This window comes from Blennius ocellaris (genome assembly GCF_963422515.1).
Source record: "Blennius ocellaris genome assembly, chromosome: 13".
Lineage (NCBI taxonomy): Eukaryota > Metazoa > Chordata > Actinopteri > Blenniiformes > Blenniidae > Blennius > Blennius ocellaris.
This window is the reverse complement of record NC_137662.1, coordinates 14,259,235-14,286,371: the sequence shown is the minus strand read 5'-3', so window position 1 is coordinate 14,286,371 and position 27,137 is coordinate 14,259,235. Positions and strand designations below refer to the sequence as shown.

The 27,137-nt window shown below is 38.3% G+C and overlaps 1 protein-coding gene across 8 annotated transcripts in view; it reads right to left on the bottom strand.

Annotated features, from left to right (window-relative positions):
* The window catches only part of LOC308138100 (neurexin-1a-like), a gene marked incomplete at both ends in the record, with an annotated part of 242,991 nt that overhangs the window by 7,931 nt on the left and 207,923 nt on the right, over positions 1-27,137 (bottom strand). For 4 of the 8 annotated variants that reach the window (XM_080507065.1, XM_080507066.1, XM_080507067.1 and 1 more), the window contains 3 exons: positions 4,404-4,491; positions 24,856-25,175; positions 26,425-26,514. In XM_080507065.1, the coding sequence (XP_080363191.1) occupies positions 4,404-4,491; positions 24,856-25,175; positions 26,425-26,514 (498 nt within the window). The remainder of the gene's footprint in view (positions 1-4,403; positions 4,492-24,855; positions 25,176-26,424; positions 26,515-27,137) is intronic. The other 4 variants (XM_080507070.1, XM_080507069.1, XM_080507072.1 and 1 more) reach the window with 2 other exon arrangements.

Below are 27,137 nucleotides of genomic sequence, written 5' to 3'. Positions count from 1 at the left end.
CATCGAGAAAAGAAGGAAGTAGAGATGATTAACCTTAACCTGCCCCTTGGCAATCCACAGAAAGGGTCTACTGCAGTGGAGAATAAAGGCGCTGGCAGATTATTTGTGAAATATGGAAGGGGTGCATACACACAGTCTTTCACCGAGGCTGCTGGTATGAATTTCTATTTGTTAGGAAGCCTATTTCGCTCGTAAAAATCAAATTTCACATGACTGCATGTGCATTACTAATGAAGGTGGGATGGAAGAAGGATAAAGGTACAAACATGGAAAAGATAAACATCCAGCTTCACTATATACAATACATAACTTTACTACTGTACACCTTGTGCTTAAGAACAAGAACACATCTCAAAAAAGGATGGGGTCTGAGAATCATAAGTTTCAAGATGAAAAACTGAATTCAATCCGGAAAATAAAAGAAAGGCCTTAATGTTTGTGTTGAAGCAACAATAAGGAGGTATCATTAAGCTGTCATGGCAATATATCACATCAATCAGTTATGAACTACATTTGAGCATTTGAGCTCCACAATTCTGAAAACCAATTCAAGACTTTTGTAAGCAGAAGCCTGAAAATGTTCGTTAGTTTGCTATCCAGACTGCAACTAATCTGAACAATCATGAAAGGCTACCTCAAGAGAAAAAGACAGCTGCAGGAAATAACCCAGCAATGATGGTTATGCCCTCCATCCATGGCCTGCCTGATACCAGCAAAATTGGACATGTAGGTAGGAAACATCCAGCTAAATGTGACCCCATGCTGCGAGCTGGCAACCTTTTCCATTAACGTTCACCATGAAAACCAACCTGGCACTGGAAAATCAGGTGTAGGCTATTTTCACCTTACCAAGTCCAAAGCAATGTTTTCTTCAAATGATTGGCCCTGCACAAACAAATTGCTGGACTTGTTGAGGCAAAATGTCACAATTCACATCATATTTAAATCCCTACAGCTTTGCGGGGGGTGATACCTTCAGTCATTATGCAGACTATTTGCATACTTCTTGGTATTTTTATGGTCTTAGAAGGTGAGATTACATGGCAGCTAAAGCCTTTGGTGTACTCCAGTCTGTTGAACACATTCACAACAAGGATTACAATGATCTGGGTGTGTGTGTGTGTGCATGTGTGTGTGTGTGTGTGTGTGTGTGTGTGCTTGTGAGAGTGGTTGCCGTGACGTTCAGTTATGTACAGCTGTCAGAGACCGGCTGCTGACTACCTGCGCACTCCCCAACCATCTTCTTTTTACAAATCTGATGTGGTACAGAATCATGGGCTTGTATGCTATTCTGCAGCTTTCTAAACCAGGGGGGTAGGATTCAATTTGCTGCAGTGTGATCTAATCGCTGGTCCTGCTGGGCGATAAGCTCTGCTGGTACCACTGGCTTTCCATGGATTCCGGAAGCAAGAGTAATAAAGCTCAGCAATAAGTAAGTTTACCTGATTCATACCATTCACTGAATGACAGAGACTGCTGTGGGACAAGACTCCAGTGACATACGGGCTGATCTCGAGCTGACCTTGGACCACAGATAGCACACATAAGTCTGTTTCAAAGCTCACCTCATGGGATCACTTGAGTACCAACATTTTCCTATTATATACATACATATACTGTGAAGCCCGAGTGCAAGGTTGACGGAGTCGGAGAGAACGATACATCAAAAGTGTATGAATTTGCCCTCTGCCTTTGAGATGCCAGAAGGATCAAGCTGTCAAGGTGTTGTATGAAAAATAATATATCACATCTGTCATTAAAAAGGGTTTGCAGAACAGTAATATGAGAGAGTCGTGCTTTATCAGAGGGAGTGGATCCAGTTCTGTATGTGCAAGAAGCCTGTCTGAGATGTGTTCAGTGCTTGGCAGAGCGTGTGAATCGTTCTGAATGTAGATATTAATCAGGATACGGTGTTAGACAGCTGCCACCCTGGGAGCCCGCAGCTCTGGTGTCAAATCCCCTTCAGTGATCACAGAAGGAGAGGGATATTCTGCACTGGGAGTGTGCGTCCCTGAGCATCATGCAGTTCGCGACTGATGTTTTGGCAGATGTCCTTGTCAAAAAATATCATAATGCAAGCTGCTGGTGTTAATAAGTATGCGGACCAATCTCCTGTGTGTGGTATTTGTCAGAGGCAGCAGATGTACATTGGAAGTACCTATTGAGATGCTGCCCAATGGGAATATCACTCTAATGTTGAGTGTGAGGACTATGGGAAAAAGTGTGTGTGTGGCAAAAGCTAATCTTGCTGGTGAAAGGCCAAGAGGAACAGGAAGAGAGACAGACTAGAAAGTTGATAGTCTTTGCTGTGGGATAGACATTAATTTAGAGCAGGTTTTATGACCACACACTGATCGATAGCACATTTAGATGGAGCAGGGGGCCTTAGGTCTGGACTTAATTGTTCTCTGTGCTTCTCATTGCTTCAGACTGCGTTTGAAAATCCTTCTATTCATAGCTGGATGCTAGGGTGAGACTTAATTGCCCTCCGTGTGTGGCAAGGTAAGAGATTAAAAGTTTGGCAACATTGTAAGGAACAAACACATTTATAATTTCAATTTGTTAAAGTGAAGCAGAGAAGCAGTATTTTCAAACACTGTGGGGGAAACAATAAGTGGTTATTTTCATTTCAAATTTATCAGCGTCCTTGAATACAAGCACAGCCCAAATTTGTTTTATAAGGGAAAAACACCTGATATGAGCCTCAATCATACAGTCCAAGGGATGTTTGGTGCAGATATTGTGAACACCTTGGAATAAAAACAGGATGAACTTCCACTGCCCGCTGTAGATTTGAATTAGCATCAATGGGGACTCTCTGTGCATGCGTAAAGAAATAGCGCTCAAACATTACTTTCGGGGTTAACCTTCTTTGATGTCTTGTGTTGGAATCATGTGGGTCTGATAATTACAACTGTGTGCTTTTCTGTCGTTTTGAGAACTCCCCTGATCCCAAATTAACATATGCCACGAGCTGACGAAAACAAATAGGAGCACAATTAAAACAAAGTCATAACAGCTGCTGTGACGCATGCAAAACACCTTTTGTAGTTTCAAATTTCAACATTTATTTTTTAGAAGATACAATTAAATGAAAACATTTAATGTTTGCTGGGGAAACAGAGGGGCGATGGTATGAAATATTATTAGACTTGTTTAGAATCAAAAAGCTAATCAATTGACTCAATAAGATTAAAAACTAGGAAAAGAAGGGCCACTTAGCTCACCACAGGAACAGTCTAGTAATAAACTAAACTAATGACTAAATAAATACAGAAATTGTATTTGTACATACATTTAAAACAAATTAAATTATCCTATTTTGGAAGCTAAGTAGACTTATATTATTGGATACAGATCATTTGTTTTGGCAGCGGTTTAATGAGTAGCAGGTCATTATGGAAGTCAGACCTGTTGAACGCTCAGCAAGAGATCAATATGTTTTTCAAAAAATGCCAAACTGTTGCTGAGATAAACTTCAATATTTAGATTGTTGTACCTGTACAGATAAGACACCTGGATGAGATCAGTTATCCAACTTAATAGGATCAATTTATACTAACCATCATAAGTGAAAAGTAAGTGTATGCTAATGAATTATTTTCATGTATGAAAAACATTTCAATTAATATTTCCTTTTTCTATTGTCCAACAGAAAAGCCACATCTCCACTCAACTGAACAATTGAGTGTATAAATGTTCCAAGTTATTCAAATCATGAATATTTATTCATTTATAAGGGTTTATGAAGTAAAAGGTACCAATTAACAATCTGTAAAAAAAATATAATGCATCTCATTCGGCCACATTAATACTTGTTACCAATTTTAGAAAATGAAATTCAAATGATGATACAATACAAGTTGCATGATAATCTTTGTCAACGAAATAAGGCTTTTTCACTTTTCTGCTTCTACAAAAGTATATGTACTTCTACCTAAAGAACAAATCTGATATATTTGTCCAAGTCTACAAGATGTTAGCAGCTCTGGTAATTGATATTATAGTAAATCATGACTAATTTGTTGGCAGTAACATAACTTGCTCACTCTTATTTAAGAAATTTTTTTTTTTTTTTTTTAATAAAAGTTTCACTTCCTTTTGAACCACATTTACATATTACATTGCTGCACACTGTCAGACAAGAGCCACTAAAATCATTCAAAGGAAGAAGCTCCCCAGACTAAATGAATGGATAGCCAGCAGCTTGCTGTATCATGCAGCCAGCAGTGGCCAAAGAAATGCTCTGCCTCCGAGAAATGTTCAAGCTTTGACTAAAAATCCAATCTGCTCATTTAAACAGTGTGTGTAAGCCTAGAGTGTCTTGGTGTAGGTGGGCGATGACACACAAAGCCACACTGACACACCCAGAGAGAAGTAGAATAAAAAAAGAGATGACTAACCTAACCCACCTGAGCTCGGCTCACAGGGATCAATGTCCTCATCATCGCTTGGACACTCAGCCGATGCCACCAGCAAGTCGTCGGTTGTCTGAAAAGAGAGAGACACATAGTGGAGTGGTGAGGGCATGAAATACTTAGCTCCATGAATGGGGTAAGATGACTCCCACTCAAAACTACCAATAGGGGCGCTTCCAGAGGGTAAGGTTAAGAGGAGCAGGGCAGTTGAGATGTGAATCCAGACAGCTCCACTGTTTGGCTACTGGATTCATCTGTCAACACGGTCACACACTGGCTGGCACTGTAGCAGCTGCTGTACTGCTTTTTAGGCTATACACAATCTAAAAATTAGATCTGATGGGACACTAGACCCTTAAGATTAGTTGTCAGCTCACATGGTCATTTTGGGTTGTAGTGTGTGTCTTTGCATGGCTCTTCAAAGGATTGTTGAGAACAATCACACAACACCTCTGACACTCGCAGGACAAGCAGCCATGAAAGCTTAAAAGGGGAGATGAGAAAACAAGGAGCACCACAGCAGAGGTTGAAATCAATATTTTTCTTCTTCTGATCAACATGATTCAGTATCCCTTTGTCAAAAAAAGCATTCAAAACAAACCAAATCCACGGCATACACACTCCTTCTTCATTATTCTGCTGCCACATCGACTCTATTACCAAGTCTATTTTAGTCTGCTATCAAAGAACCTCCTCACCTGCCAAACATGATACATTTTAACATCTTGGAAAATGGGAAAGGGCAAACAAAAGACCAGAAAAAAGGAAACTGTAAAACATTACCCAGCAATGTTCTTTTATAGCCTCGCTTCAGGCCATTTGATCAGCTCTGCATTAAAGGTCATTTCATTTAAGCATAGCAGCCTCTTCAGAGCCAAGTTACATTTTCGTTTATAAAGTGCTGTTGAAGCAGAATAACGTGCTGCTATATATTTAGCCCTGCACCCCCGCTCAGTCTTCTTGTACTGATAGTTTTAAATATTTACACGCACTTAATTAGATTCAATTCCTGGGACATGCATGAGTGACGAGCACAAAACAAACAGGGTTTGGGGAATCCATCAAGATGGAACATGGCTTTTATTTAATAAGTATTTTTATTTCACTAATGTCCGATTGTGTATCAAAATACATCTGCAAGTTGCATTAGTATTGACTCATCTTAAAGAAATTAAAGGTGATGTCATTTTGCTCAACATCCATTTGGCCTCGCATAATGTGATTTTATTGCGACTGTAACGTCATTTTGTCATTCTGAACATGAACCAGCATCATCTTTACATAATAGACCTGGAAATGATTGATCAAATCCATTAAGGGAGTTGTGGTGGAGAGCTGTTTTTGGTACATCTGTGCCGGGTGAGGCCTAGGGAAGCCTTCCAAATGTAAATTTAATTTGCTGTGCATGAGGCTGATATACAGTGTCGGCCATCCAGATGGCAAAACCGCCAGATCCTAGAGTGCCACATCCATCACTTCAGCCTTGTGATTTGTTTTTCCTGGCGGGAGATCTTGACACTCTGCACTCACTGGCAGAGGTACGGGAATCAAGGAATCAATACCACAGCTCTCTTCTTCCCACCTTACCACTCTCATTCTCTCCTTTTTCTTACCTCTCACATGCCTCTCTCTCTCTCTCTCTCTCTCTCTCTCTCTCTCTCTCTCTCTCTCTCTCTCTCTCTCTCTCTCCAACTCTGTCCTTCAGATTGATATGCACACTGAGAAGAGGAAGCAATGTGATGTGGGTGTACTAGATGTAGGTTAACTCCCCACAGAATAACCTAACCGGAGGTGTATGCCCGTTCATATTTCTATCTTTGTATCTTGTCATTCAAAGCCAGAAAGCTCAAGTTTGCCTCCATAAACCCTATTGCCACATATAAATTCAACAATATATGTGGATACTTGTTTATAAGATAACTTTTGATTTTGTACTTAAAGACAAAGGTCAGTTTTTCATGACCTGTCACCAGATTTTGCAGTGACATATCTCATTCTTTTCTTATGTTTGAGAATGAAAATGTGTTACCAATGAAAATGCCACCGGACATAACGATTACTGGTATGCAACCAAAAACATGTTACACTGATGGATGCTTGAAAATAACTCATCACAACACAAAATAATGTCATCATGCTTTTATACTCCAAATACAACTTGGAGGATATCAAGCAGAAGTTTGGCTCTTGTTTGATCTTATCAAAGTATGAACCTTTTGCTACACTGATAAATGCATCTTGAATGGGTACTTGGATGTAAGCCTCCGAATCAACACCAAAATGAATTCACAGGTTACTGGGTATCTGTCTGCCATGCAGGATTAGTGTGTAGGACGACATTCTGATGTGGCCATGACCTGGCTGAAATCCAATAACATTACCAATTCATGGTGTCCTCCACCAACACTTGGCTTCTTTTTCACCCGTGACAATTCAATGTGGGCTGTGTGAGGGGCTTACCATGTAATTTAGTCACTATGATGAAAACTGACAGGTATCTTGGTTGAGATGCTAAAGAAGGATATTGAAATCTTGAGAGATTTTTAAGAGGAGATGCCCTGAACAACACTTGATATTCATGTGATCATTTTGTTATTGCAGTGGCTTTGGTTCAAAAATAATATTACAGTTGGTGACCGCATCTGAATAGCATCTTTTTTTCTTATATTTTTCCAAAATACTGTAAGCTATGAGGAATGTTCATTAGCACAGAAGAGTCAAGTTTACTGATGCGAAAACATTATACCCACAGGAATGATGCCCCAGTAGATAGATGTATAAACAAGATGTACCTGTAGTTTATTTTATGAAGGCAGTTCCAAAATGCTAAAAGCAAAAGCTTGAAGCTTGCAAAGCATCATTAATCTAGCGGTAAAGTGCTGAAGCCACAGTGAACCTACAGCACAGCTCATTTATCTGCTTCTGCTCAGAGCAGCAGAGAGTGTGCTCCTATGAGATGTGCTGAGGAAATCTGGAGAGACAGCTGGTAGTATGAAACACAGAGAAAGGGAAACGTGAAAAAAAAACAACAAGAAATTCTGAAGAGAGAAAATGGGTTTGTAGTGTTTGTAAAATGTCTCTGGCAATGTTGGTAGTTTCTAAGTACAGAAACTATTCCAGAAGTGGCCATAGGAGCTATGTGCATAGACAAATAAATCTCAGTAAACGTTTTAAAGAAGTAAAGCTATTTATTGACTGACCTTAGCTCATGCAGTGATTGAACCATCAAAGAGGATGTAGACCAGGAAATTCCAACCTGACTCAGCCGAAGTAGCCCTAGTGCTAGGGCACTGTCATGCTGGTTTTCAATCTCTAAGGATTGATAATGGTCCTTCTTAATGAGATGTCCAGGCCGAGCCATGCTCGGCAATGTGTTCACAATAGCTGAGTCAGCAGTCTAATTTTGCTGGACACTAGGTTATCTACAACTCCACAAAGCACTTATCTTTTCCCCACAAACACTCCCCTGCACGTCTGTGGCCAATGCCACTCACTAATAAGTACTATATGGAGGAGGTGTTGTTACTATAATGTACTACATTTGAACATCTCTCCCCTGAATGCATGTTTCCCCTCTTAATCCTGCCCTGTGGCGGCAGGAAGGGAGTGAGGAAGGGAGTGAGGAAGGGGAGGGCTGCTCTTTGGGGAGGATGCTACTGCGCTGGTACTCGAGTGCAAGAGACACCTTCTCTGTGATAACCTGTTGGCTTGTCTCTATGGAGAGCCGTGGGTTTTCACATTGTTTTCTCTCTGGTCTAATTTGATGAATGCTCTCTGGCACACAACATGTCTCTTTGGAGACGGGCTGAAAGTCAGGAGGACACTGAAGGCATCTGAAGGGTTTATCTGAAGCATGCCTCTGCTGTCCTGGTAATGTATTCCACTGAGGATGCTTGCTGTTTTCTTTTGCCTTTCTGAGTTTTTTTTTTCTTCTTTCTTTTAGCTTTTCTCCAGTAAGCCCTCTATTTTACCCAAAGTAAGTTATTTTGCAGATGCAAATAACAACAGTTTTCTACTCAGTGCATACTTTTGTCCCATTTGTTGTAAATCCAAATATTTCTTCAGAATGCCACTAACGCTTTGCCACTATCAATGAGCAAAATCTGGGGTGGATTGAATAATCAAATATAAGAGGGCTGTCAACACATAGTATTTTCACAAAACAAGCCTTGCTGTTTTTCAAACTGCATGCACACCTACAAATGGAGCTTCAAGACTTAGACCAAATTTTGTTTAACTACATTTGTTTCTTAATGCCCATATAGTGTACGCTCCATCAGATGTAAGTACCCCAGTAAATAACTGTTTCCCTGGGGCTGACAACACTAAGCAAAGACCTCACAATGAAAAAATTACAGACAGCAGAGATAGACTGCATTGAGATGCTTTTTATCAAGGCCATATAAAAAACGCGTTATGTGAAACATCTGTCTATCATACACTTCATTATATCTAGCTTAAGTGTAACATCCAAGTGACAACAAGGGGACTTTGAAGCTTCACTCTAAATCAAGCACATGCAAATGGTCACTTGGTTGCCCCTGTTCCTTGTTTCAAGGTGAGAAAAAGCAAAGGCATTAATGTTTGTTAAAATGTACAAGTATACAATTACTCCCTTTTATTAAATTAGCTGCCATAATTCTCTCAAATCCTTATGGTAAATGGGCTGAGTAATAATTTGACCCTCTGGTCGTGAGGATGAATTTTTTATGACCCTCGCAGTGTTCACATTTGTTATTCTCTGGTAGAAATGAATGTTTCAAAATTGCTTCACATTTTGTCATCAACATGTGTGGCGTGTGTGTGTGTGTGTGTGTGTGTGTGTGTGTGTGTGTGTGTGTGTGTGTGTGTGTGTGTGTGTGTGTGTGTGTGTGTGCATGTGTGTGTATTCATATGTTTCAGCGTGTTCCATTGTTTATCATGCTTTCATTATTTACACTGAAAGTGGCCAGCTCGGGTCTGCATATGACCAGAGTTGCAATGTGCACAAACTAATTGGGGGGAGTTTGTTGTCCTAAGTTTTAGTCTTGCAACAACACATCATTAGTGAACCAGGAAAAGTGAGAGAAAGAAAGAGAGGGAAGGAGCGAGGCGGAGGGACAGCAGATAGGGGTGGCTCATCGTGAGACATAGGCTGAAGAATATACCCCCTTTCTCTTACACTGGGCTTATCTCACCTTAAAGGCTCTGTTATACAAAACTACAGCCTATAACAATGAAATGGTGGCCAGCACTTTTTTATGATCTGAGTACATACTCTCTATTTACCCATGGCAGCTATCATCCTGCAGCTGCAGTTCTTATCAGAACGCCTGATGACATCCAAGTATCTAACTTAGCACCCTGGAACTAGGTCGATGTTGATGAATAATTTAGTCCCAGATGCTCAATAGATTCCAACTGAATAATGAAGGCGTGTGGGCCTCTCAGACTGCAAGTTCGGCTCAGTGTATTGCCTGGCCTTCGCCCACACTCTTCCTGCTGCTGGCCTGCCAAGCTGTCAATGTTATGGCCTCACACAGATTCTGACTTGTATAGCTGAGAGACAATGGAGATGGCGTTATTGCTGTCACAGCTCGCTATATGGGAAACACAGATGTAGAGATGCATATAAGATACACATTGTGTATAGAATACTTAGCATATTAAAAATGATCCAAAATTTGCCAAGCTGTTTCTTTTAGCAGTTAGTTAACAGATGCACTGATGCAAGACTTCATGGTGACACAACAGATTGCCACTGTAACTGAGAGGGGCATGATGAACAATAGGGAACAACAGCACTGAGTAAAAATTTAGCTAATCTCCACTGTATCCTCAACGAAGAGGATTTCCAATTAGATTCTGGTATTTTCTACAAATAGATCAACAAAGCATTCAAACAGGCAGCATCACAACCATCAGTCAAAATAAATAAAATAAAAAACAGAACCCAAAACATATGCAAAAGAGAAATGAAGAGGACATAATTCACAATTATTTCTGCCAGAAAAACAATTGTTGAGATGCAACTGAAATGCTGTAAATGGCTATAATGGCAGTCATCATAACAACAAAGTCTGCATCAGAAGATATTGCAATTAACAGCATAAGCAGAACAGATGAGGAGTCTCCAGATCACACAGCTTGACCTGTTGATACACAGAGGACCTCTCACTAAATGAAGAAGATAAATACTAAACACACTATTTATTTGGAAAGGTAATTGGGTAAGATGAGCTTTGAAACTATATTGCAATCTTTGGATTAACAAACCTATTCTTTAAACAAGAAAACAACTGAATCAAATGCTGTTTCTTTTTTCCCTAATCACAACTGTCAGTGAACACAAGAGGTATTGTACTGCTCTGGATATGAGCAGAGGAACAGTCTGTAGGTAGTGTGATCTTCAGAGTGCCTGAAAATTCATGCAAAATGATTCTGACATTTCTCAAAGGCAATTAACTCTGAATAATTGGTATGTACTTCTCTCTCTTTTCACTTGCTTGTGCATGCAGTAGTGTAAAAGAGATCGTGGTGGACAGCTGTTTTCACTTGCTCAGTTATGAGACACTGTGCCTTTTGGGAGAAGGGCTTTGCTTTTTATAAAACGGGGCAGCTGTTGCTGCAACTGGACCTCAGGCTGAGTATCAGAGTGTCATTAAAAAAGAATGGTCGGAGGCTCTCCGTCTCTTCCCTGGGTACCCACATGTTTCCGGCTTGCCATGCATCTTTCTCAAGGCTGAAGTCACCATACCCCAGACAGTCTAACAAGGCACTGGGAGGTAACTTCATACACGTGATACATGCACAGCAAGCACCGTAGAAACATACAAGCAATACTGGCATATTCTCAATTCAAAGGGGGAATTCTAAAATGTCTGTGCTATAATGAAATGAAGGTTTCCTTTTTAGTTATATCTCTATCCTCCCTAAAAAACTACCCATACATCATTGTCTACTACTCTGCAACAATAAAATGAAAGCACAGATATCTGTTCACATTTTAATACAAACACAGATTTACAACACTACAATGCTTATGCGGTTAGAATAAATTATAGCACATATTTCAATGAACAGCCGGACCACTTTTAATTAACTTTTAATACTGTGGCAGTTCCTTCAAGTTACCATTATTAGATCAGAAGTGATTATGTAAAGATACACATTTTGCAAAATATGTCCACTTGCCCAATAAGGGGTTAAGTGTACGTGGATGTTACATTATCACTTACTGTGTAAAGGTCCCTGGTAATGAGATACTCACTGTGAGAAAGGAAAGAAAATGAATTGACTAGATTTGACTTTCCATGGAATGAGAGCAGTGACAGGGCAATTGCTAGTTTGGTCCTCAAAAGCTTTTGCGGCATGAAATTAAAGGGTGTATTTCAGAGAGTGATGCACGGGGACAGGTAGGAGCTAATGTAGGAGTGTATAGGTGTAGTGTAAAAGACATATATATGAGGTAATTGCAGAACTGCTTTAAAATGTACAGATGCCTGTGCCCTCATTAAACGTGCTCCCTCTCGGGAGCCTAAGAACACTGCTTTCTGAGGACTCCTTCTAATGTGGCTCATTCAAGGCAACCCTTTGTAGATGTTCCTCAAGTCCCCCTCAGGACTCATGTTCAGCTTATTTTCCTGGAACAGTCATCTGCATGGCCTTAATGCAAATTCAAGACGGTATGATGTGACGCCGACACGGAATTAACCAAGAAAGTTGTCTGGCTGCGAGGGAGGAAACACACAGTCTGCTTCCCAGTCAATGTCTGCGTCACACAATCAGCATGTCAACTTCTGACGCACAGTGAACCGTGTGACTGGTGCCTAAATCATGGTCTCTGGCGGCTCAAGTCATTCTGTGTGATGTATGATAAACAGTTGATATTTTGATTTCTAATTGAGCGTGACACATATTATTTATTATGAGGAATACATAAATAATGTGCACACAATATGGATAAGTGCCTGTATTCACCTCACAGTGCACAGGGAGTGCATGTTGAGCGGCTGCAATGTAGTATACAGCTTCTAGCATATTACACAGGAGAAGGCTGGATGCCTTCTGTTAGCTACATGCTCTAAATGATAAAATCTTAATATGATATTCATAAGACACTATCTGCTTCCATCTACCTCCTACGCTTCCCTCCTCATGTTCTCTCATTTCATCTGTCTCTTGCCTGTGCATAAACACTGCTCCATAGAAGTATATTACATGGCTGACTTTGTCCCTCCCCCTTATCCTTGCTTTCACACTTCTCAGATAAATGAGATCTGTCAGCATTGAAGCATTTTCCCCTCTGGATGCCCTGATATTTTTGTTATCTGAAATCGAATCTGGAGCTCTGTGCATGTCTGTAGCTTGCCTTGGTGGTAATCTGGCCTGAGAGCAGAGAACTGCCCAGAAGGAATATCATATACTAAGAATAAGCTGAGCGACATGGGGAGCATAACAATTACCAGAGAATAGCTTGTGATCATGGAGCTTTCTATCTAAATGCTAACATACAAACACTTGTCATTTTGTGGAAATAGTTTGGTTCAAGCCAAAGAGACTACGTAATTCTTCATTTTCATGTCCCCTTGCCTGGAAATCTAAAAATAGATGACGAATCTAAGCTTGTGGCTGTGTGTGTTTTGAGAAAGGGAGCACAGAAGAGGAAGAGATATGCCGCCTGGTCACAAATCACTGTCTCACTGACTTTACCTGCGTCTTGACATGTAGTCCCAGTCCCTCATGAGGTGACAGAAACAAATTTGTCATCCTAATATAGATGCCATCATTGCTGAGATGAATGGACTGAGGCTTAATTCCCATGTGTAACGTTTGCAAAAACATGACACAAGGAAAGGGGAAGAGCTGCTTTGCCCTACAACAGCGGACCAGGTCGCCTGTAGCTCCCACATAGAATCATCATAATCAGATCCCCTTCCTGCAGTTTGGGACTTGTCATTCATAAAAATTGCTATAAACCAATGACCAATTGCTTCAGACAGCCAAGAGAAATAAAATGAATCTGAAAGTCACGATATAAATAATGAGAATGAATAACTGGCAGCTAAAGTTGGTCCAAATTGACAGGATCAAGCAAACTGATTTTATATCAGTGATCCATCCCATTGCCTGTGAAGATTTCATGATTGAACTTCATAGCTGGATGTGCTCTCAAGACTACTACGCAGAATACTGCATCTTTTTTTTTGTTTGTTTGTTTCAGTTAAATCTCTCTGAAAGGTTACAACATAAACCTCAAATGTTGAAGCAGCCTCTTTTTGGACATTTACCTGAACAAACTCACTCTCTGATAAAAAAAAAAAATTCAAGCAGACAAATAATCCACCACTTAACCTTGTGTAATCCCAACTCATTTCTTTTCAAATCAATTCTTTGTGTGCAGACATAAACAACACAACTTAAACACCAATAAAATAAATACATCCTAAATAAACAAAAGCTGCTTTCCTTTTTTGTAGCACTTAAGTGAGCAGAAATAACATATATAAAATTAAAAAAGCATTCATATAAAGTAAAATGCTTCTTGTTTGATATGAGTACTTTATTGTATGCTGTTTAACATTTTCAATGTTATTCACTACCACTTTTATTTGAACATTAAGTATAGAGTGTGTGATGACTTGTCCTTTAAAATGACAGAAAAAAAACAAAAAACTTTTACAGTACATAACCCCGGGGGAGGTTATACTTTTCCCTATCGTGTTACGCTAAACTAACCACCTGCTATTTGTTGCTTTGTGTTTATTGCAGTAGAAATCAGTATCTAAATCTCTCCAAACAACCAAGAGTATTTCCTGAAAATGTCAAACAATACCTTTAGATAAATTGATTTATTTGCCAAAGCTACTTCTCTATTACTTTTTCAGCAACAAACACACAGACTGTGTTGGCTCACTTGTAGATGTAATTTCATTTCTGCACCACCTGGAATTTGTGTTAGTTTAATCTAATCTGGTAATGATGTTACTTCATATTATCCTTCCATCCCTAAGCTTACCTGTATAGTATCCTTGATGTGGTGTCGAGATGGCTGCTACTTGAATAGAAGCAGCTATCTCTTGATATGTGCACCGTGCAACTTTAACCTTATTTTGCTGTGAAATTATTTGCTTTATCTGAGGATACGAGAGTTGATGTATTACTTTCGTGGCAAGTATTAAAATGTCACATTTGAGTCCCACTGCTTGTAGCATTCATTAATAAAGTTGCTGTTGGATGCATAAGCTAGTTTGTGTCTCACACCGTCTATCAGTTTCCGAAGTAAATGTTGTTAAAAATTTAGAGGGCTCAGCACAGCTCACTGAGCAGTTGGCACATAGCTCATGTCCATGAATGTGAAGTATAAACCAGGTGATTGCAGAACCCTGCAAATGTGGGTACTTGCTGTGGGGACGAACTGTATCGTGTTTAACAGTCAGTGGAGGGGTAGATTCATTTGCTACAAATCACAACAGCAACTGTCCTGAGAGGCAACGATATGGTATTTAAAATGAGCTGTAAAGGTGTCACTGTTGGTTTCTCCCCCACACAAAAAAACTGACATTGTAAAATAACATTCACAGTGCGTAGGTTTTATTCTTGTCATCCAAACAGATTTAGTAGGACAATCTGTAGTCCTCTTAGAGGCTGCGAGTAGTGCAAAACCTGCAAAAGCAAATATGCTTCTTTGTTGTCTCCTTTAATAATAGCTGTTACATTGATGAACTTGGCTTCAAACTTCAAAACAAGCAAATACAAAGTCACCACAGGAAGACGAGGCATACTGTCTTGTCCTGATCATCCACCTGCTGCAGAGAAGCGTGTCACTGCTGTCAGCTTCTGAAAGATGCAGTCATTCATTTAATCAAGGGAACACATGTTGACACACACTGGTATGTTTGTTTTCACCCCTGCCAAGGTGGACTGTATGTCCATAGCACAATGTTGAAGGGCAGTCTCCATAATAGCCCCCAGTAACACTAAAATGATGGATTTGGTCTGTCCTGAGGAGTCAGTGTCGTGGGGCTTGAGGCCACTGCAGGTCTTCAGTGTTTTCTCCTTTGCCATCTGTTAGCACGAGGTGGGCTAAAACCGTGACCAGATCAGTGGCAACACCCAACAGGACCACCCTCCCACCCCAAAAATCCCCCCCCAAACTGACACATCACTTCCGGAAACAATAGCGAAGGAGGTCAGCGGGACAAGCTATGTGGAAAGGCATCCAACAACATAACTTGTTTTTAAATATATAAACTCAGGACATTATCGTTGCTGTGCAATGAGAAGCTGCAGAATTACCTGCTGTGAATCCACTTTGTACTGCTTTGGGAGTTGTGAGTTAAAAAAAAAAGTAATATTAATAATACAAAAAAAAATACATATATATCAGTGACATGCATGCCGGGTAGGCAGTGCATACCCAAGGCTGAATTGAAATCAATGAAATATTCATTTTGATTATTTGTTTTAATTATAATATAATTAATTATGATTTCCTGTTCAATTTCCGGTAGCTTACAGTACCTATAGGTTTGACTATAATGACTCAACACCACTATCTCCTGGTATGGCAGAGAGGCTGCACAAGTCACACACTCCTGATGTCTTACTGTGAAGGCCACACCCTCTCCCAAAGGCCACACCCCCTCCTGAAGGCACAGAGTTGCTTTGCCTTTGCTTGTCATATCCAGTGTATGGATGTGTTTGTACATGCGTATTCAGTTCCCCAATATGAAAATCATTTACGTAAAAAGGCAGGTCGCTATGCTGGCTTTGTAAGTAATGCTATATGTATTTTCAGAGTGCATTCGTGAATTGACACAGCGCTGCTACCCTGTCTAGCTAGTTGGCGGGTTAACAGATAGGATGACCGCGCAAGAGACGATACAGACAACTTTCTTTTGAGGAAAAACACCAGCTTTTAAACGATGGGAAACCAATACCTGAGCTTCTCTGTGTTTCCAACATAAACAGCGGATGCGCTGCCATGTCATGAGATACATCTTGTAGGGAGAGTATGGAGACTGCTATTGAATAATTGTTTAGGCTTCTTTAATGGTGTTTTACGATCTTGATTTTGTTAGATTAACATGTTGCCAGCCGAAACATGCAATGCATTATGGGAGTTGGGTTGGCGGTGTTTCAAATGTCTTTATTTGGGATTATATTAGGCTTGTTAGTGTTGGTAATGATTGCGTTGTGTTTTTGTTGTTTAGTTCATGGAGTTAGTTAGTTTATCTAGTTTAATTTAATTTAATATTTGGAAGTTGGCAACCAGGAACTTGAAAAACCAATATGTTCTCTTTTTCTTAAGCCTAGAGAGAGTATATCAGTAGCATGATGGTCAATCCCATATATCTGCATTGCGGGGGAAATCTTATCCTGAAGATGTTTTCTTTCTCTGAATAATTGAAGGCCCCTCAAGCTTACAGGGCACTGACACTCAAACCAAACACTGCAGCATGTTGCTAAGTCTGAGACAATTTGTTTTAATATCTTCAAATTTAATAACAGTTATCTAACATAGCTGAACCCTTGCTGATTTTTCTTTGCCCTCTTTTAGTACTTCAGTCATTTTTCAGTTTTCAGTGCATGGATCTGGTTTATAATTGGTGAGTGAACAGAGGTAGAATGTGCCGGGAGTGCAAGATGGCTGATTCTCATTTTACAATAAGATCTGCCTCCCGATGAGTTGAAGGAAACGGTTCCACTTGGTTAGCAATGTGACAAGCAATTCCTAATACAAATATGAAAAGGCAACTAAAAGGGGGAGTGTAATCATTTTACAAATCAGTAATTTCCCATTTATCCTCACCCAGTCCAGCAATAATAATGCCACAAAACAGGTTCTGATTAAATTCAGTGAAAGTTACACAAAATAAACAAAGTCTGTTCAAAGCGCCCTGAAAAGGAAATTTTACTGGATTTTTGATATATATCTATGTGATAATGTTACAATGCATCATAAAGACAATTAATGTGTGTTTATTAGTCACTGTGTTTATTAGTCACTGAAATAAATGCAAATTAGATGGTTGGAATGGTGATATGAAATATTTATATAGGAAAGTGATATTTTGTTCTTTTTTTAAATGTGCTTCCATTTATTCATGGCAAATTTATTCTAATAGGATGTAGATACACCTCAGTATCATCCCTACATCTGTTGCAAACCAGCAAGGCAGACTTTGCATTTTACTGGTCTGCAATCTGAGTTCATTGACGGCCAAACTGAAATATCCTGGCTTGAATAAGTTGCACGCTACCACACATTCTGTCAGGTTTTCCAAAGACATTTACTCGAAAGCTATTTAAAAAATAAACCACATAAACAAACACAACGCAAGCCGTTTCCATTGCTTCTATTTATGTTTTCTGCGCACTATGACGAGGACCGCTCTGCTATGCACAGCATTTGACTTGTGACATTTTCAAGGTTCTGATTTTATTGACAATAAAATCCAGCACCTGGACCAGGAATGTCATCTCGTCGGTTTGATCACCACGTTGATCATTGACCGTGCATTTTATATACTGAGTGAGGTGTCTGCGGATCACATCCAGTTTCTGTGTTATGCAAGAATCAGCATAACGCCAGGGGCTGAATTTATGAGTCTGGATAGGACCCCATACTTCATATTTCAAATCTACTTCCAAGAAGAAAAAAAATCTTATATTGGGACCAATGAAGTACAACTCTGTTTTCAACAGCAGGTTGCTCAATTTAAAATTTGGAGGTGGTCCTAGATTTAGGTTATAGTTATTTTACAGGGAAACAGATGGCACAAATAATTTGCAAAGCCAAAATGCAAGGATTTGTATTCATATTAGCACTGTGAGACATTTCCTTTGGTTGCAGTAGTTTGGGTCCTATCAAACATACAACTTTATTCCACTTAATAATAATTGACTATATCTTACACAATTCTTTTTTTTTCTTGACTTTAGTAATTGATCATTAATTTTTGACAGCCTATTTAGTTTGGATCCATAAAGACAGGAGTTCAGGATTTTTTGTGACCATTTTTTAGATTGTACTTAAAAAGAGTGATCTTCATTAAAAAAAGGAAAGAAAGAAAAAAAGAGTATATCTAATGCCTATACAATTGAACAAACAGAGTTATTGTAAAGCTAATGAATGAATACAAAAAAAACTATACTTACATGAAGAAAACACTCACATAAGATAACAACCAGGTCTGAATCTGGGAACATGCAGGATTAGCAATAGATCTAGGCTGCAAAGGCTTATTGCAGCCCCGATTTGTAAAACAATAATCCCGACAGTATCAGAGGTATCACAACAATGCCTAAAGGTAGTACTAGACGAATGAAGAGAGACACTGCATGGGTGATTATACAGGAAAAGAAGCTGCAGAATGAGCAGTTATTGAGTGCTAAGTTAGAGAGTGTTTTTCACAGCAAATATTATTGTGACCCTAAATTTATCACAGAGTGTTTGTCGGAGTCAACAGAAAAGGGCTGGAAGGTACCCAAACACTGCACTGAAGGTGTAGCAATGCCGCATGTCAAATCTTTGATTATCCCCGGGAATTACAGACAGGTCAGGTTTCTGATCTTAGTTGCAGAGACCAAGACAAACAGAGCCACTCCAAGCCATTTCAGCCTGAGATGAACTATGTGCTGTGAGTACAGATGAAATGGCCGACACAATGTGTTTTGAATGTCCCTCACTTCCCCCGAATGGCCATTACACCCACCTCAACTCAGGGTTAATCAGAAGCACTGGGGGCAATTGGCTATTTTGTGGCAGTGATGTGACACAGTGACCATTTACTCTCCCCGGGGCAGGCCATAATCTACATTTCTTGATTTTTCACAAGCAAGAAGCTATAAAACTGAAACTGTACAAGTTAAAAGGTTATGAAAGGAACACGGAAAGAATGAAATGTCAAAAGAGGTGAAAAATAACTGTCACAATTGAGGAAGGACTGTCTTACATTTGATATTCAAGGTCTCTGGAGCAGGCATTTTAATAACTCCAGTGATCCTCTGGACTCTTTCTTTTAAGATGTCCTTTTTTTTTTACTTGTTCGGAGGAAAGATGTAGTGTCAGACAGAGGGGCGAGCTAACATTAATGGTTAATATATGTCGTGTCTTTGGCATGGTTTATGGTAGATTTACATTTTTGATCCATGCAACAGAAAGAAAAAAAACAACAACAACAATTCTACACGAATCACATCGAAACCAATAATAATAATTGAAGGAATGTTGTTAAATAATTAAAACAAGCTGTGTTGAACTATTGCTTGAGTGTGTTTGCAAGGTTGGATAAATCACTTATTTATTCAATTATGAAACACGACTGACAATTAATTTGGAGTGTTATAAATATAAAAGGCAGAAAAGGGTTATTAACACCAGAGTTGAAATGTGAGTCCTAATTGCTACCAAATTAAGACCCACTGCAGAACACATATCAAAGTGTGTGGTCTACATACTAATGTATTCCCAAGACAACGCCAAAGACATAAAACACTGTTGCAGAATGTTTTCTTAGGGAGCACGCTGTCCTTGTGTTTCGAGTGCATAACTGGAGAGGATGTTTCTGCAGACAACTGCAGTGATTGGTGGATGGCAGACACATACTGAGAAGGTTTGTGAGATTTATACACTGTATGTGCACTGGCCAGGGTTGATAATACGGAGTCGTGTAGGTGAGGATCCATCACTGTCAAAAGCTCTCAATGGCTCTTCTAGATAGCAGACATTTGTCTTTTTCCCTCACAGGGATGGTGAACAACTTCATAGGGCTCTATCTCTTAAGCCGTATATGGTTGTGATTAAGTTTCATCTAATATCTGCCTTTTTCCGATTCGACATGTTCCTTGAAAACACACAACACCTTCAGAAACATGACATTCAAATCCAAAAGTTACACTTTTGCAGCAGCTGTTATGAAATCATTCTACATAAATGTCCATATTTCAAATGCATTTTTAACAGCCTTTTCCCTCTATTTTCTCACCAATGTGACACCATGTGTTGCATTCCAAATTACGAGAGGTAAATAATCACAGAATTCAACTTTTTAAGAGCAACAAGGGGACAGACTCACTAGCTATGAGATTAAGTACATGAGGCTGACAAAGCAATAGTCCAGATCCTACGAGAGATATGAGTACAATTTCTTGGAGTGTATATGAGTGTGGGTAGGTGGATTACTGTTTGTGAATGCATACACAAGTGCATTATTGTTTAATTGGAAGTGACCAGGCACTGCTGTGCGGAGCAGACACTTCATAAGGAAATGACAACCCAGTCTGGACAATAAGCTACTTCCCCCACACTGCGGCAGGAAGCTCTCCACAGAGCAAAAGCCACAACTGAAACAATCCCACCAAACTTTTGAGTCTCACAGAACTTTGAAGAGTTGTTTAAAAAACAATAACACCAATTCAAAGTTCTGTTGACATTTACTGCTATTATAACGGAGTGGACTTAAAGTCTTGTAACTGAAACAATCTAATTATTCCCTGAATCAAATGTATTATTCAAATTATGATTAAAACAACAATTGTGACTCATCACTTTTTCCCATGGTGCATGTTTTTCCTCAATGTGCCAGTGTGCTCCAAGATGATAATATTCTTGTTAATAAAGCATGAGTGGACACCCAGTGGCTTGAGAAGAATGACATTAATGTAATGTTACCCATAAGAGAAGGCCCACAGTATTCAATAACAATATAACCCTACTCAAGCATTTAGAGAACTTTTTGATGGCACACCTGAGACGGCACACAGAAGAAGATCATTACTGTAATGATGATTAGCAATGACTTTACCCTTGGAAATAACTGAGCCAATGCAAATAGACACTACCTCAAACTGTACAACCGGCGTCAATGAAAGATGACATTGTAGTCGAATTTGGTGGACAGTAAGTCTGCCGATGTTGGCCACACATTCAGTTTTTGTTTTTTTTGTTTATCGGAAGCATGTATCAGGTCGATAATTGATCAGAGACTGTTAGTAAAATAATTATTAACATGAGTAAATCCTGCACTGTGTCATTTACCATTCTTTCATTAATAAAAGCCTGATTTTGACTTTATTTAGTACACATTCAGTGGAAGATACATTCAATTATGCTCACAAAAATAGTTTTAGCCACTTACGCATTATTTGTATCTCTTTCTACCTAAAGAAATTGGTTCCCTGAATCTAAGCATTGAGGGGCTTCAGGAGCTTTAATGGCTATTTTCTGTCACTAAGTGTTGTATCCCTTGCAACTTCACAGTTCTATATGTAGACGTGACATCCAATTTATTGTTATATACTATCCCACTATTGTATGTGTTTTTAATTGAGTAAAATTCAGTTTTGAAAAAGGTTTTAATGTTATCTTGTATATTAATGCATTTTTTGTAGTTGCATTCACAAAGGCAAACCCCTCTTTCTCTCAGTTTTACCAATTACTCTATGCATACTTTTAAAATGCATTTTCGCATTGTTTCATATTTTCTATTTCCTTTTTAAGTCCCCTTGATTGTCCAAAACTGCATGAACAGTGCCATATATATCAGGTGTGACTGATCGATTGTTGCACAATAAGAGGTGACTATTCAGTGAAATGATCTTGGATCCACTTCCCTGCTATGACAGAACAGTTAAAATTATTCAAAGAACCATTTTAAGCTGCAGTGGTCATAGCCCCAAACTGCTGCTGCCTTTTGTTAGCCATTATATTTCCACCGGGACCACCGATACTAAAAATGTATGTGTCCCAGTAATAAGGCTCTCAGGATATAAAAGCATTCAGTGAGCTGCATTCGCCATCAGAGGGGAGATGGAACAGCTGGACAATGATTAAAACGCTGACTATTCAGGAGAAAAGGCAGTGAATGCATCGTCTCTTTTTACTGAGACCAGACATGATGTCTTTCTAAGTGTAGCGTCCTGCAACAGAAATGTCCTGCCGCTCCAGCTCACCATGGGAAGGTCGTCACGTTGAATCAGAGTGAGCACGATGACATATCCCTCCGCACACGTTTTTGCATGCCTCATTCATCTCTCTTCCTACATCACCGAGCAGCGCTTTAATCCTGTGACCTTTTTTTTTTTTCCCCCCCAATATGAATGCATAAAATAAAACTCAAACCACATTGTTGGCCTTGACTATTCTCTTTTTTCCAATCGTTTGTATGTCACTTTGCACAGGTTAACAGAAGAAAACATGTCTAAATCTAATTAGATACAAGTTATTAACACTTAATACCTCTAAATCCTGACTGACGGTATACTAAACCAAAGGAAGAAAGAAATCTGAAGTATCATCAAGTTTGGACAAACTTCTTCCATCAAAAACAGTAACCGCATAGATGGTCGCTACAGGTCAACTTGTTGCCGATCAGCACATTCATCTAGTTTCTATAATGCTCATAATTTCATGTGACAGTACAAGATATACATTTCTTTCTCATAACACCCATCCCCGTATTGTTCTCCATGGTCATCATGATCATTTATATCTTCTTTTTCTTCTCTTGAGATGAAAAGGCAACCATTCATCTCGTGAAACGTGTTCCTTTCCTCTAGTCTCTCGGTTCCTCAGTGGTAATTTATAACGCTGCACGTTGCTGGTGTGTAATTATAGTCTATTGTCTAATATTTCACCTGGATTACATGCTTGTTCCATGGTTCAAAAGCCACGCTTTGTCCGAGCGAAAGCTATTCCGCACGATCGATATTTATGATTGCAATATCTGTCAGCCTGTGTAGACCCTTTCAAAAACTGTTATCATAGTTTTGGTTCAGACAGACTTAGGAGGACAGCCAGTAACGTGGAGTCTTTATGGCTGCTTAGTTGACAGCAGGGCTCAGATTTCTTTGTGGGAGTTTGTCATTTCTGTACTCTAGATGTGGGTTGAATGAACTGAAAGGATAATTTGACATTTTCTTTCAATATGGTTCATCTTTTAATAAAAAAAAAAAATCTTTGAAACTAATGCTGAAATTTGGCTGCCTAGATGCAGCTACATTTAAGGTTTAAGGCTTTTAAAGCTTCCTTTTTTAGAATGAGTACAAGCTCTGATGCCAAAGTAAATTAATTGTGTTTAAAGCTACATTCAATGAAACCAGACGCTGAAATGTTTCAGACTGAATGGCGTGTGTATTGTCACAACAAAATTAAAATAATGACAAAGTTAAGTAATCTGTCATAAAGGAATATAAATCATCTGATTTTAAATGTGTGTATGTATTCCAATATGAAGCTGATCCCACCCCCTCCTTGAGATGCTTTAATTTGCCTTTACCAAATCCGATTAACTCCAAAAAAGTTAAATCCAGAATGATTTTAAACTATATTTGTAAAAACTGATTAAGCACAGATTAAATGGTCATTTTCGTCTATCATTAATTCTAAATACTCTTACTGTGCAACAAACTCACACAGTTTAAGGAATTTACTCTGAACATTTTAAAATTACACATGCTCTCCCTCATGTTATTTCTTGTATTTACTTTTATTTTCTTAGAACCATAACTTTTAAACTATTTATGATACTTAGAAAATACTAAACCTATGAATAATTCTACAACCAAAGAATCAAAATAAATCCAGGCCCTTTAGTAATAATAATGGCTTAATAAGCATTCACACAATCACTGGGTAGATGTGAATAACATGGACCTTCAGGTTTAATGTAATGTGTTTAAAAACACGTGAAGCCACTTAAGATAGCTTGATTATTCTGTTGCTGTATACTTTGGCTCACAGGATGATTCATTGACATTTCCATCTATAATTGAGCAGGTGAAAGCACTGGCAGTAAGGATTCAAAGCAAATATGGTAGCTATTCAATCTGAAAAATAAAACTCATAATATATTTCAAAACGGTATTTTTTTTTTAGCAAGAATTATATATTTTTTTCTAATTCACAGTTGGTGATGTTTTGCAAGGATATTAATTTAAAAAATCTGTCTCTCCTTGGCAGCGAGTATGAACAAACAGCCTGATGGGCATTTTATTGGATAGGACACACATTTTGTGTTGCATTGTTTAGTCACACATTGTGACATTTGAGAAGTAATATGCTCCTGCAGATGCTGCAGCGCTCAAGCATGACAGATAAAGATGATGGAGGACCTTTGTGATGGTTATCACTAACACACACATGCAGACACCTCATGGTGCCGTATCTGATTACAAACAGGAGGAATTCTCAACAGTCTGTGGTATGGCTCCCCATAGTGAAAGAACTGTGTTTTGTTTTATTTTTCTAGCCGTTTTTAGGTCAGAGGACTCAAAGAGAATACAGACCTGATATAACCGCCTTCATCACAAAAGATAATAATAATCATCAAAACCAGGATGTGTTTAACCCCAGGTTATGCTTTGAAGGCCACACAATATAGATCAAGCTAAAACAATAATAATAGTGATGACATGGAAAAAAAAAAAAAGAATCACTTCGAGATGATCTTACCTGCTGGGGTTCTCGTGGTGTTGTCTGCTTGACTCTCCTGCTGGACGCTGTGGTGGTGGTGATCTCCATGATGGATGTGGATGTTTCTGAGCGGTTGGCTGTGGTACTGGACTGTGGTGTGATTGAGGAAGGTGACTCCCCCACAAGTCGCACGCTGCCCTGGATCCTTATATTGGGATCCCCCTCTGCAGCCATGTTGAACACCTTCAGGCCATTATAGTAGAGGCCCGAAAGCTGGCCCTGAAAGGATCGACTCCGATCTCGCTCCCAGCCCCCAATCTGTATAGTGGTTTGGCTGTTGAAGATAGTAAGTTGTCGCCCTGTGGGAAAACAATGTTATATACAAGAATGTTGAATTTAAGACTCGGCGACTTTAACTAAACAGGAAAATAAAAACGGACAGAAAGACGGATTATTTGCCCACTGGCTAATGAGACCAATAAATTACGGGCTGTAGAGGCAAACCCTTGTAATTTATTGCAGTTATAATGATGAGTGATGCCTACGAAAAGAAAAGAAGGGGGGAAAAAGCATGTAAAATTAAAAACACACAATTTAGAAAGTTAATGCAGCTTTGCTAAAAACAAAAATAGATATATAAATGCTCTAATCTAACATAATAAAGAGAATAGAGATTAAAACAAGGTAGAAAAAATATGTATTGCTATATATATATATATATATATATATATATATATATCAATACATATTTATCTATCTATATATCTATATGGATGGATATAGATATATATAAAAATATTTCAGATACATTTCAATATTTCTTCTTTGTAACTATTCGTCCTTTTGGCAGCAGCAAGCAAATCAAATGTGAAATTAAACTTTAAGATATGGTTGGGCACATGAAAAACAATCAAAGTAAACTTTTCATGACATCATTATCAAAATGCAGAACAGAAAATAAATAACTGTAACACCAGAACATAACAATGACGGGGGCTAATTTCACATTTTACATGAAAAATATGAATTAGTTACTGAACAATAAACAAAAGAAACAAAGCATGCACTCAGTTTGTTTTATATTACAGTTCATTGATCGAAATCCCTATACATATTTACAATGTCTGTTAAAGGGACTCAAAATTCTGATGCCAATTCATATTGCAAACTATTTATCATTGCTAGCAGTTTAATCAGAAAATATCAAATAACATTACGTGTATATGCACTGAATTGAAAAGTGTTTCAAATAACACACTTTTCGAGTCTGAACTTTTAAATTTATCATTTATGTTTACAACAAAACTATAATAATTTATGCACATTTTAACAATGCCGACATTACACCATTAAGCATATTTATGTTCATATTTACAGTCCCTTTAACCATAAGTTGACAATAAACACGTATTATAATAACTGACACTTATAAAAAATAAATACATTATAAAAAGTATAAAACACTAAAAACTAAATTTAACTGTTCATATTCATTTTATTTTAAAGGTTTACTGAACATTTATTATTTAAGTTTATTATTTACAAAATCTTGTTACAACTCGGTTATGATCAAATTATTTTATTTGAAATTTTAATCAGTGATTTTACCTTTGTCGAGTAGCCATTCGTCAACTACTCGACCAAGTCGGTATGGGATTCGCTGTCTAGCAATCGCCAGGCGTTCGTTATCAATGTTGCCTTTAAAGTTTAAAGAGACATTTCATTGGTTACAATCTGTAAGGTCAAAGGTTAAATATTCATACTTATTGCTGGAGCTATACAACTGCACAAAGCTTTTAAATTTAAAAAAAAAATATTTTAAAAAACAATATTTACCGAAACATTATTTGAACAATCTTTACTCATTTTATTTTATTTTAGCCAACAAATTAGACCTATGTTAATCGAAAAATAAGTCAACTAGCATGTAACTGATTTATCTATGTTAATCATATGTTAATGTAGATATGTAAACCAAAATCACAAATTTATACATAAATTACACAATCTTCACCCCAAATATGTCCATCCCATTACTCATTTCCCCCCTAAATCTTTTTAACTGGCTTTTAAACTAGTTATCACAAGGGAAAACTATCTAATTTATCACTAAATCAACCTTTTATGGGTTAAATAATAAAACAATTCAACATATTACAAAAGCTCACCCCCATTTATCAAAAACCTAATTGACAAAATATGGTCAGCTAGTTTCCATTAAACCATAAACACAGTATACAGTATCAAGTAAAGAGCATCTAGTCAGAGAAAAGGCAGAACATAATGTAAACATAGGTACATTCACAATCAAACCTTTTGAT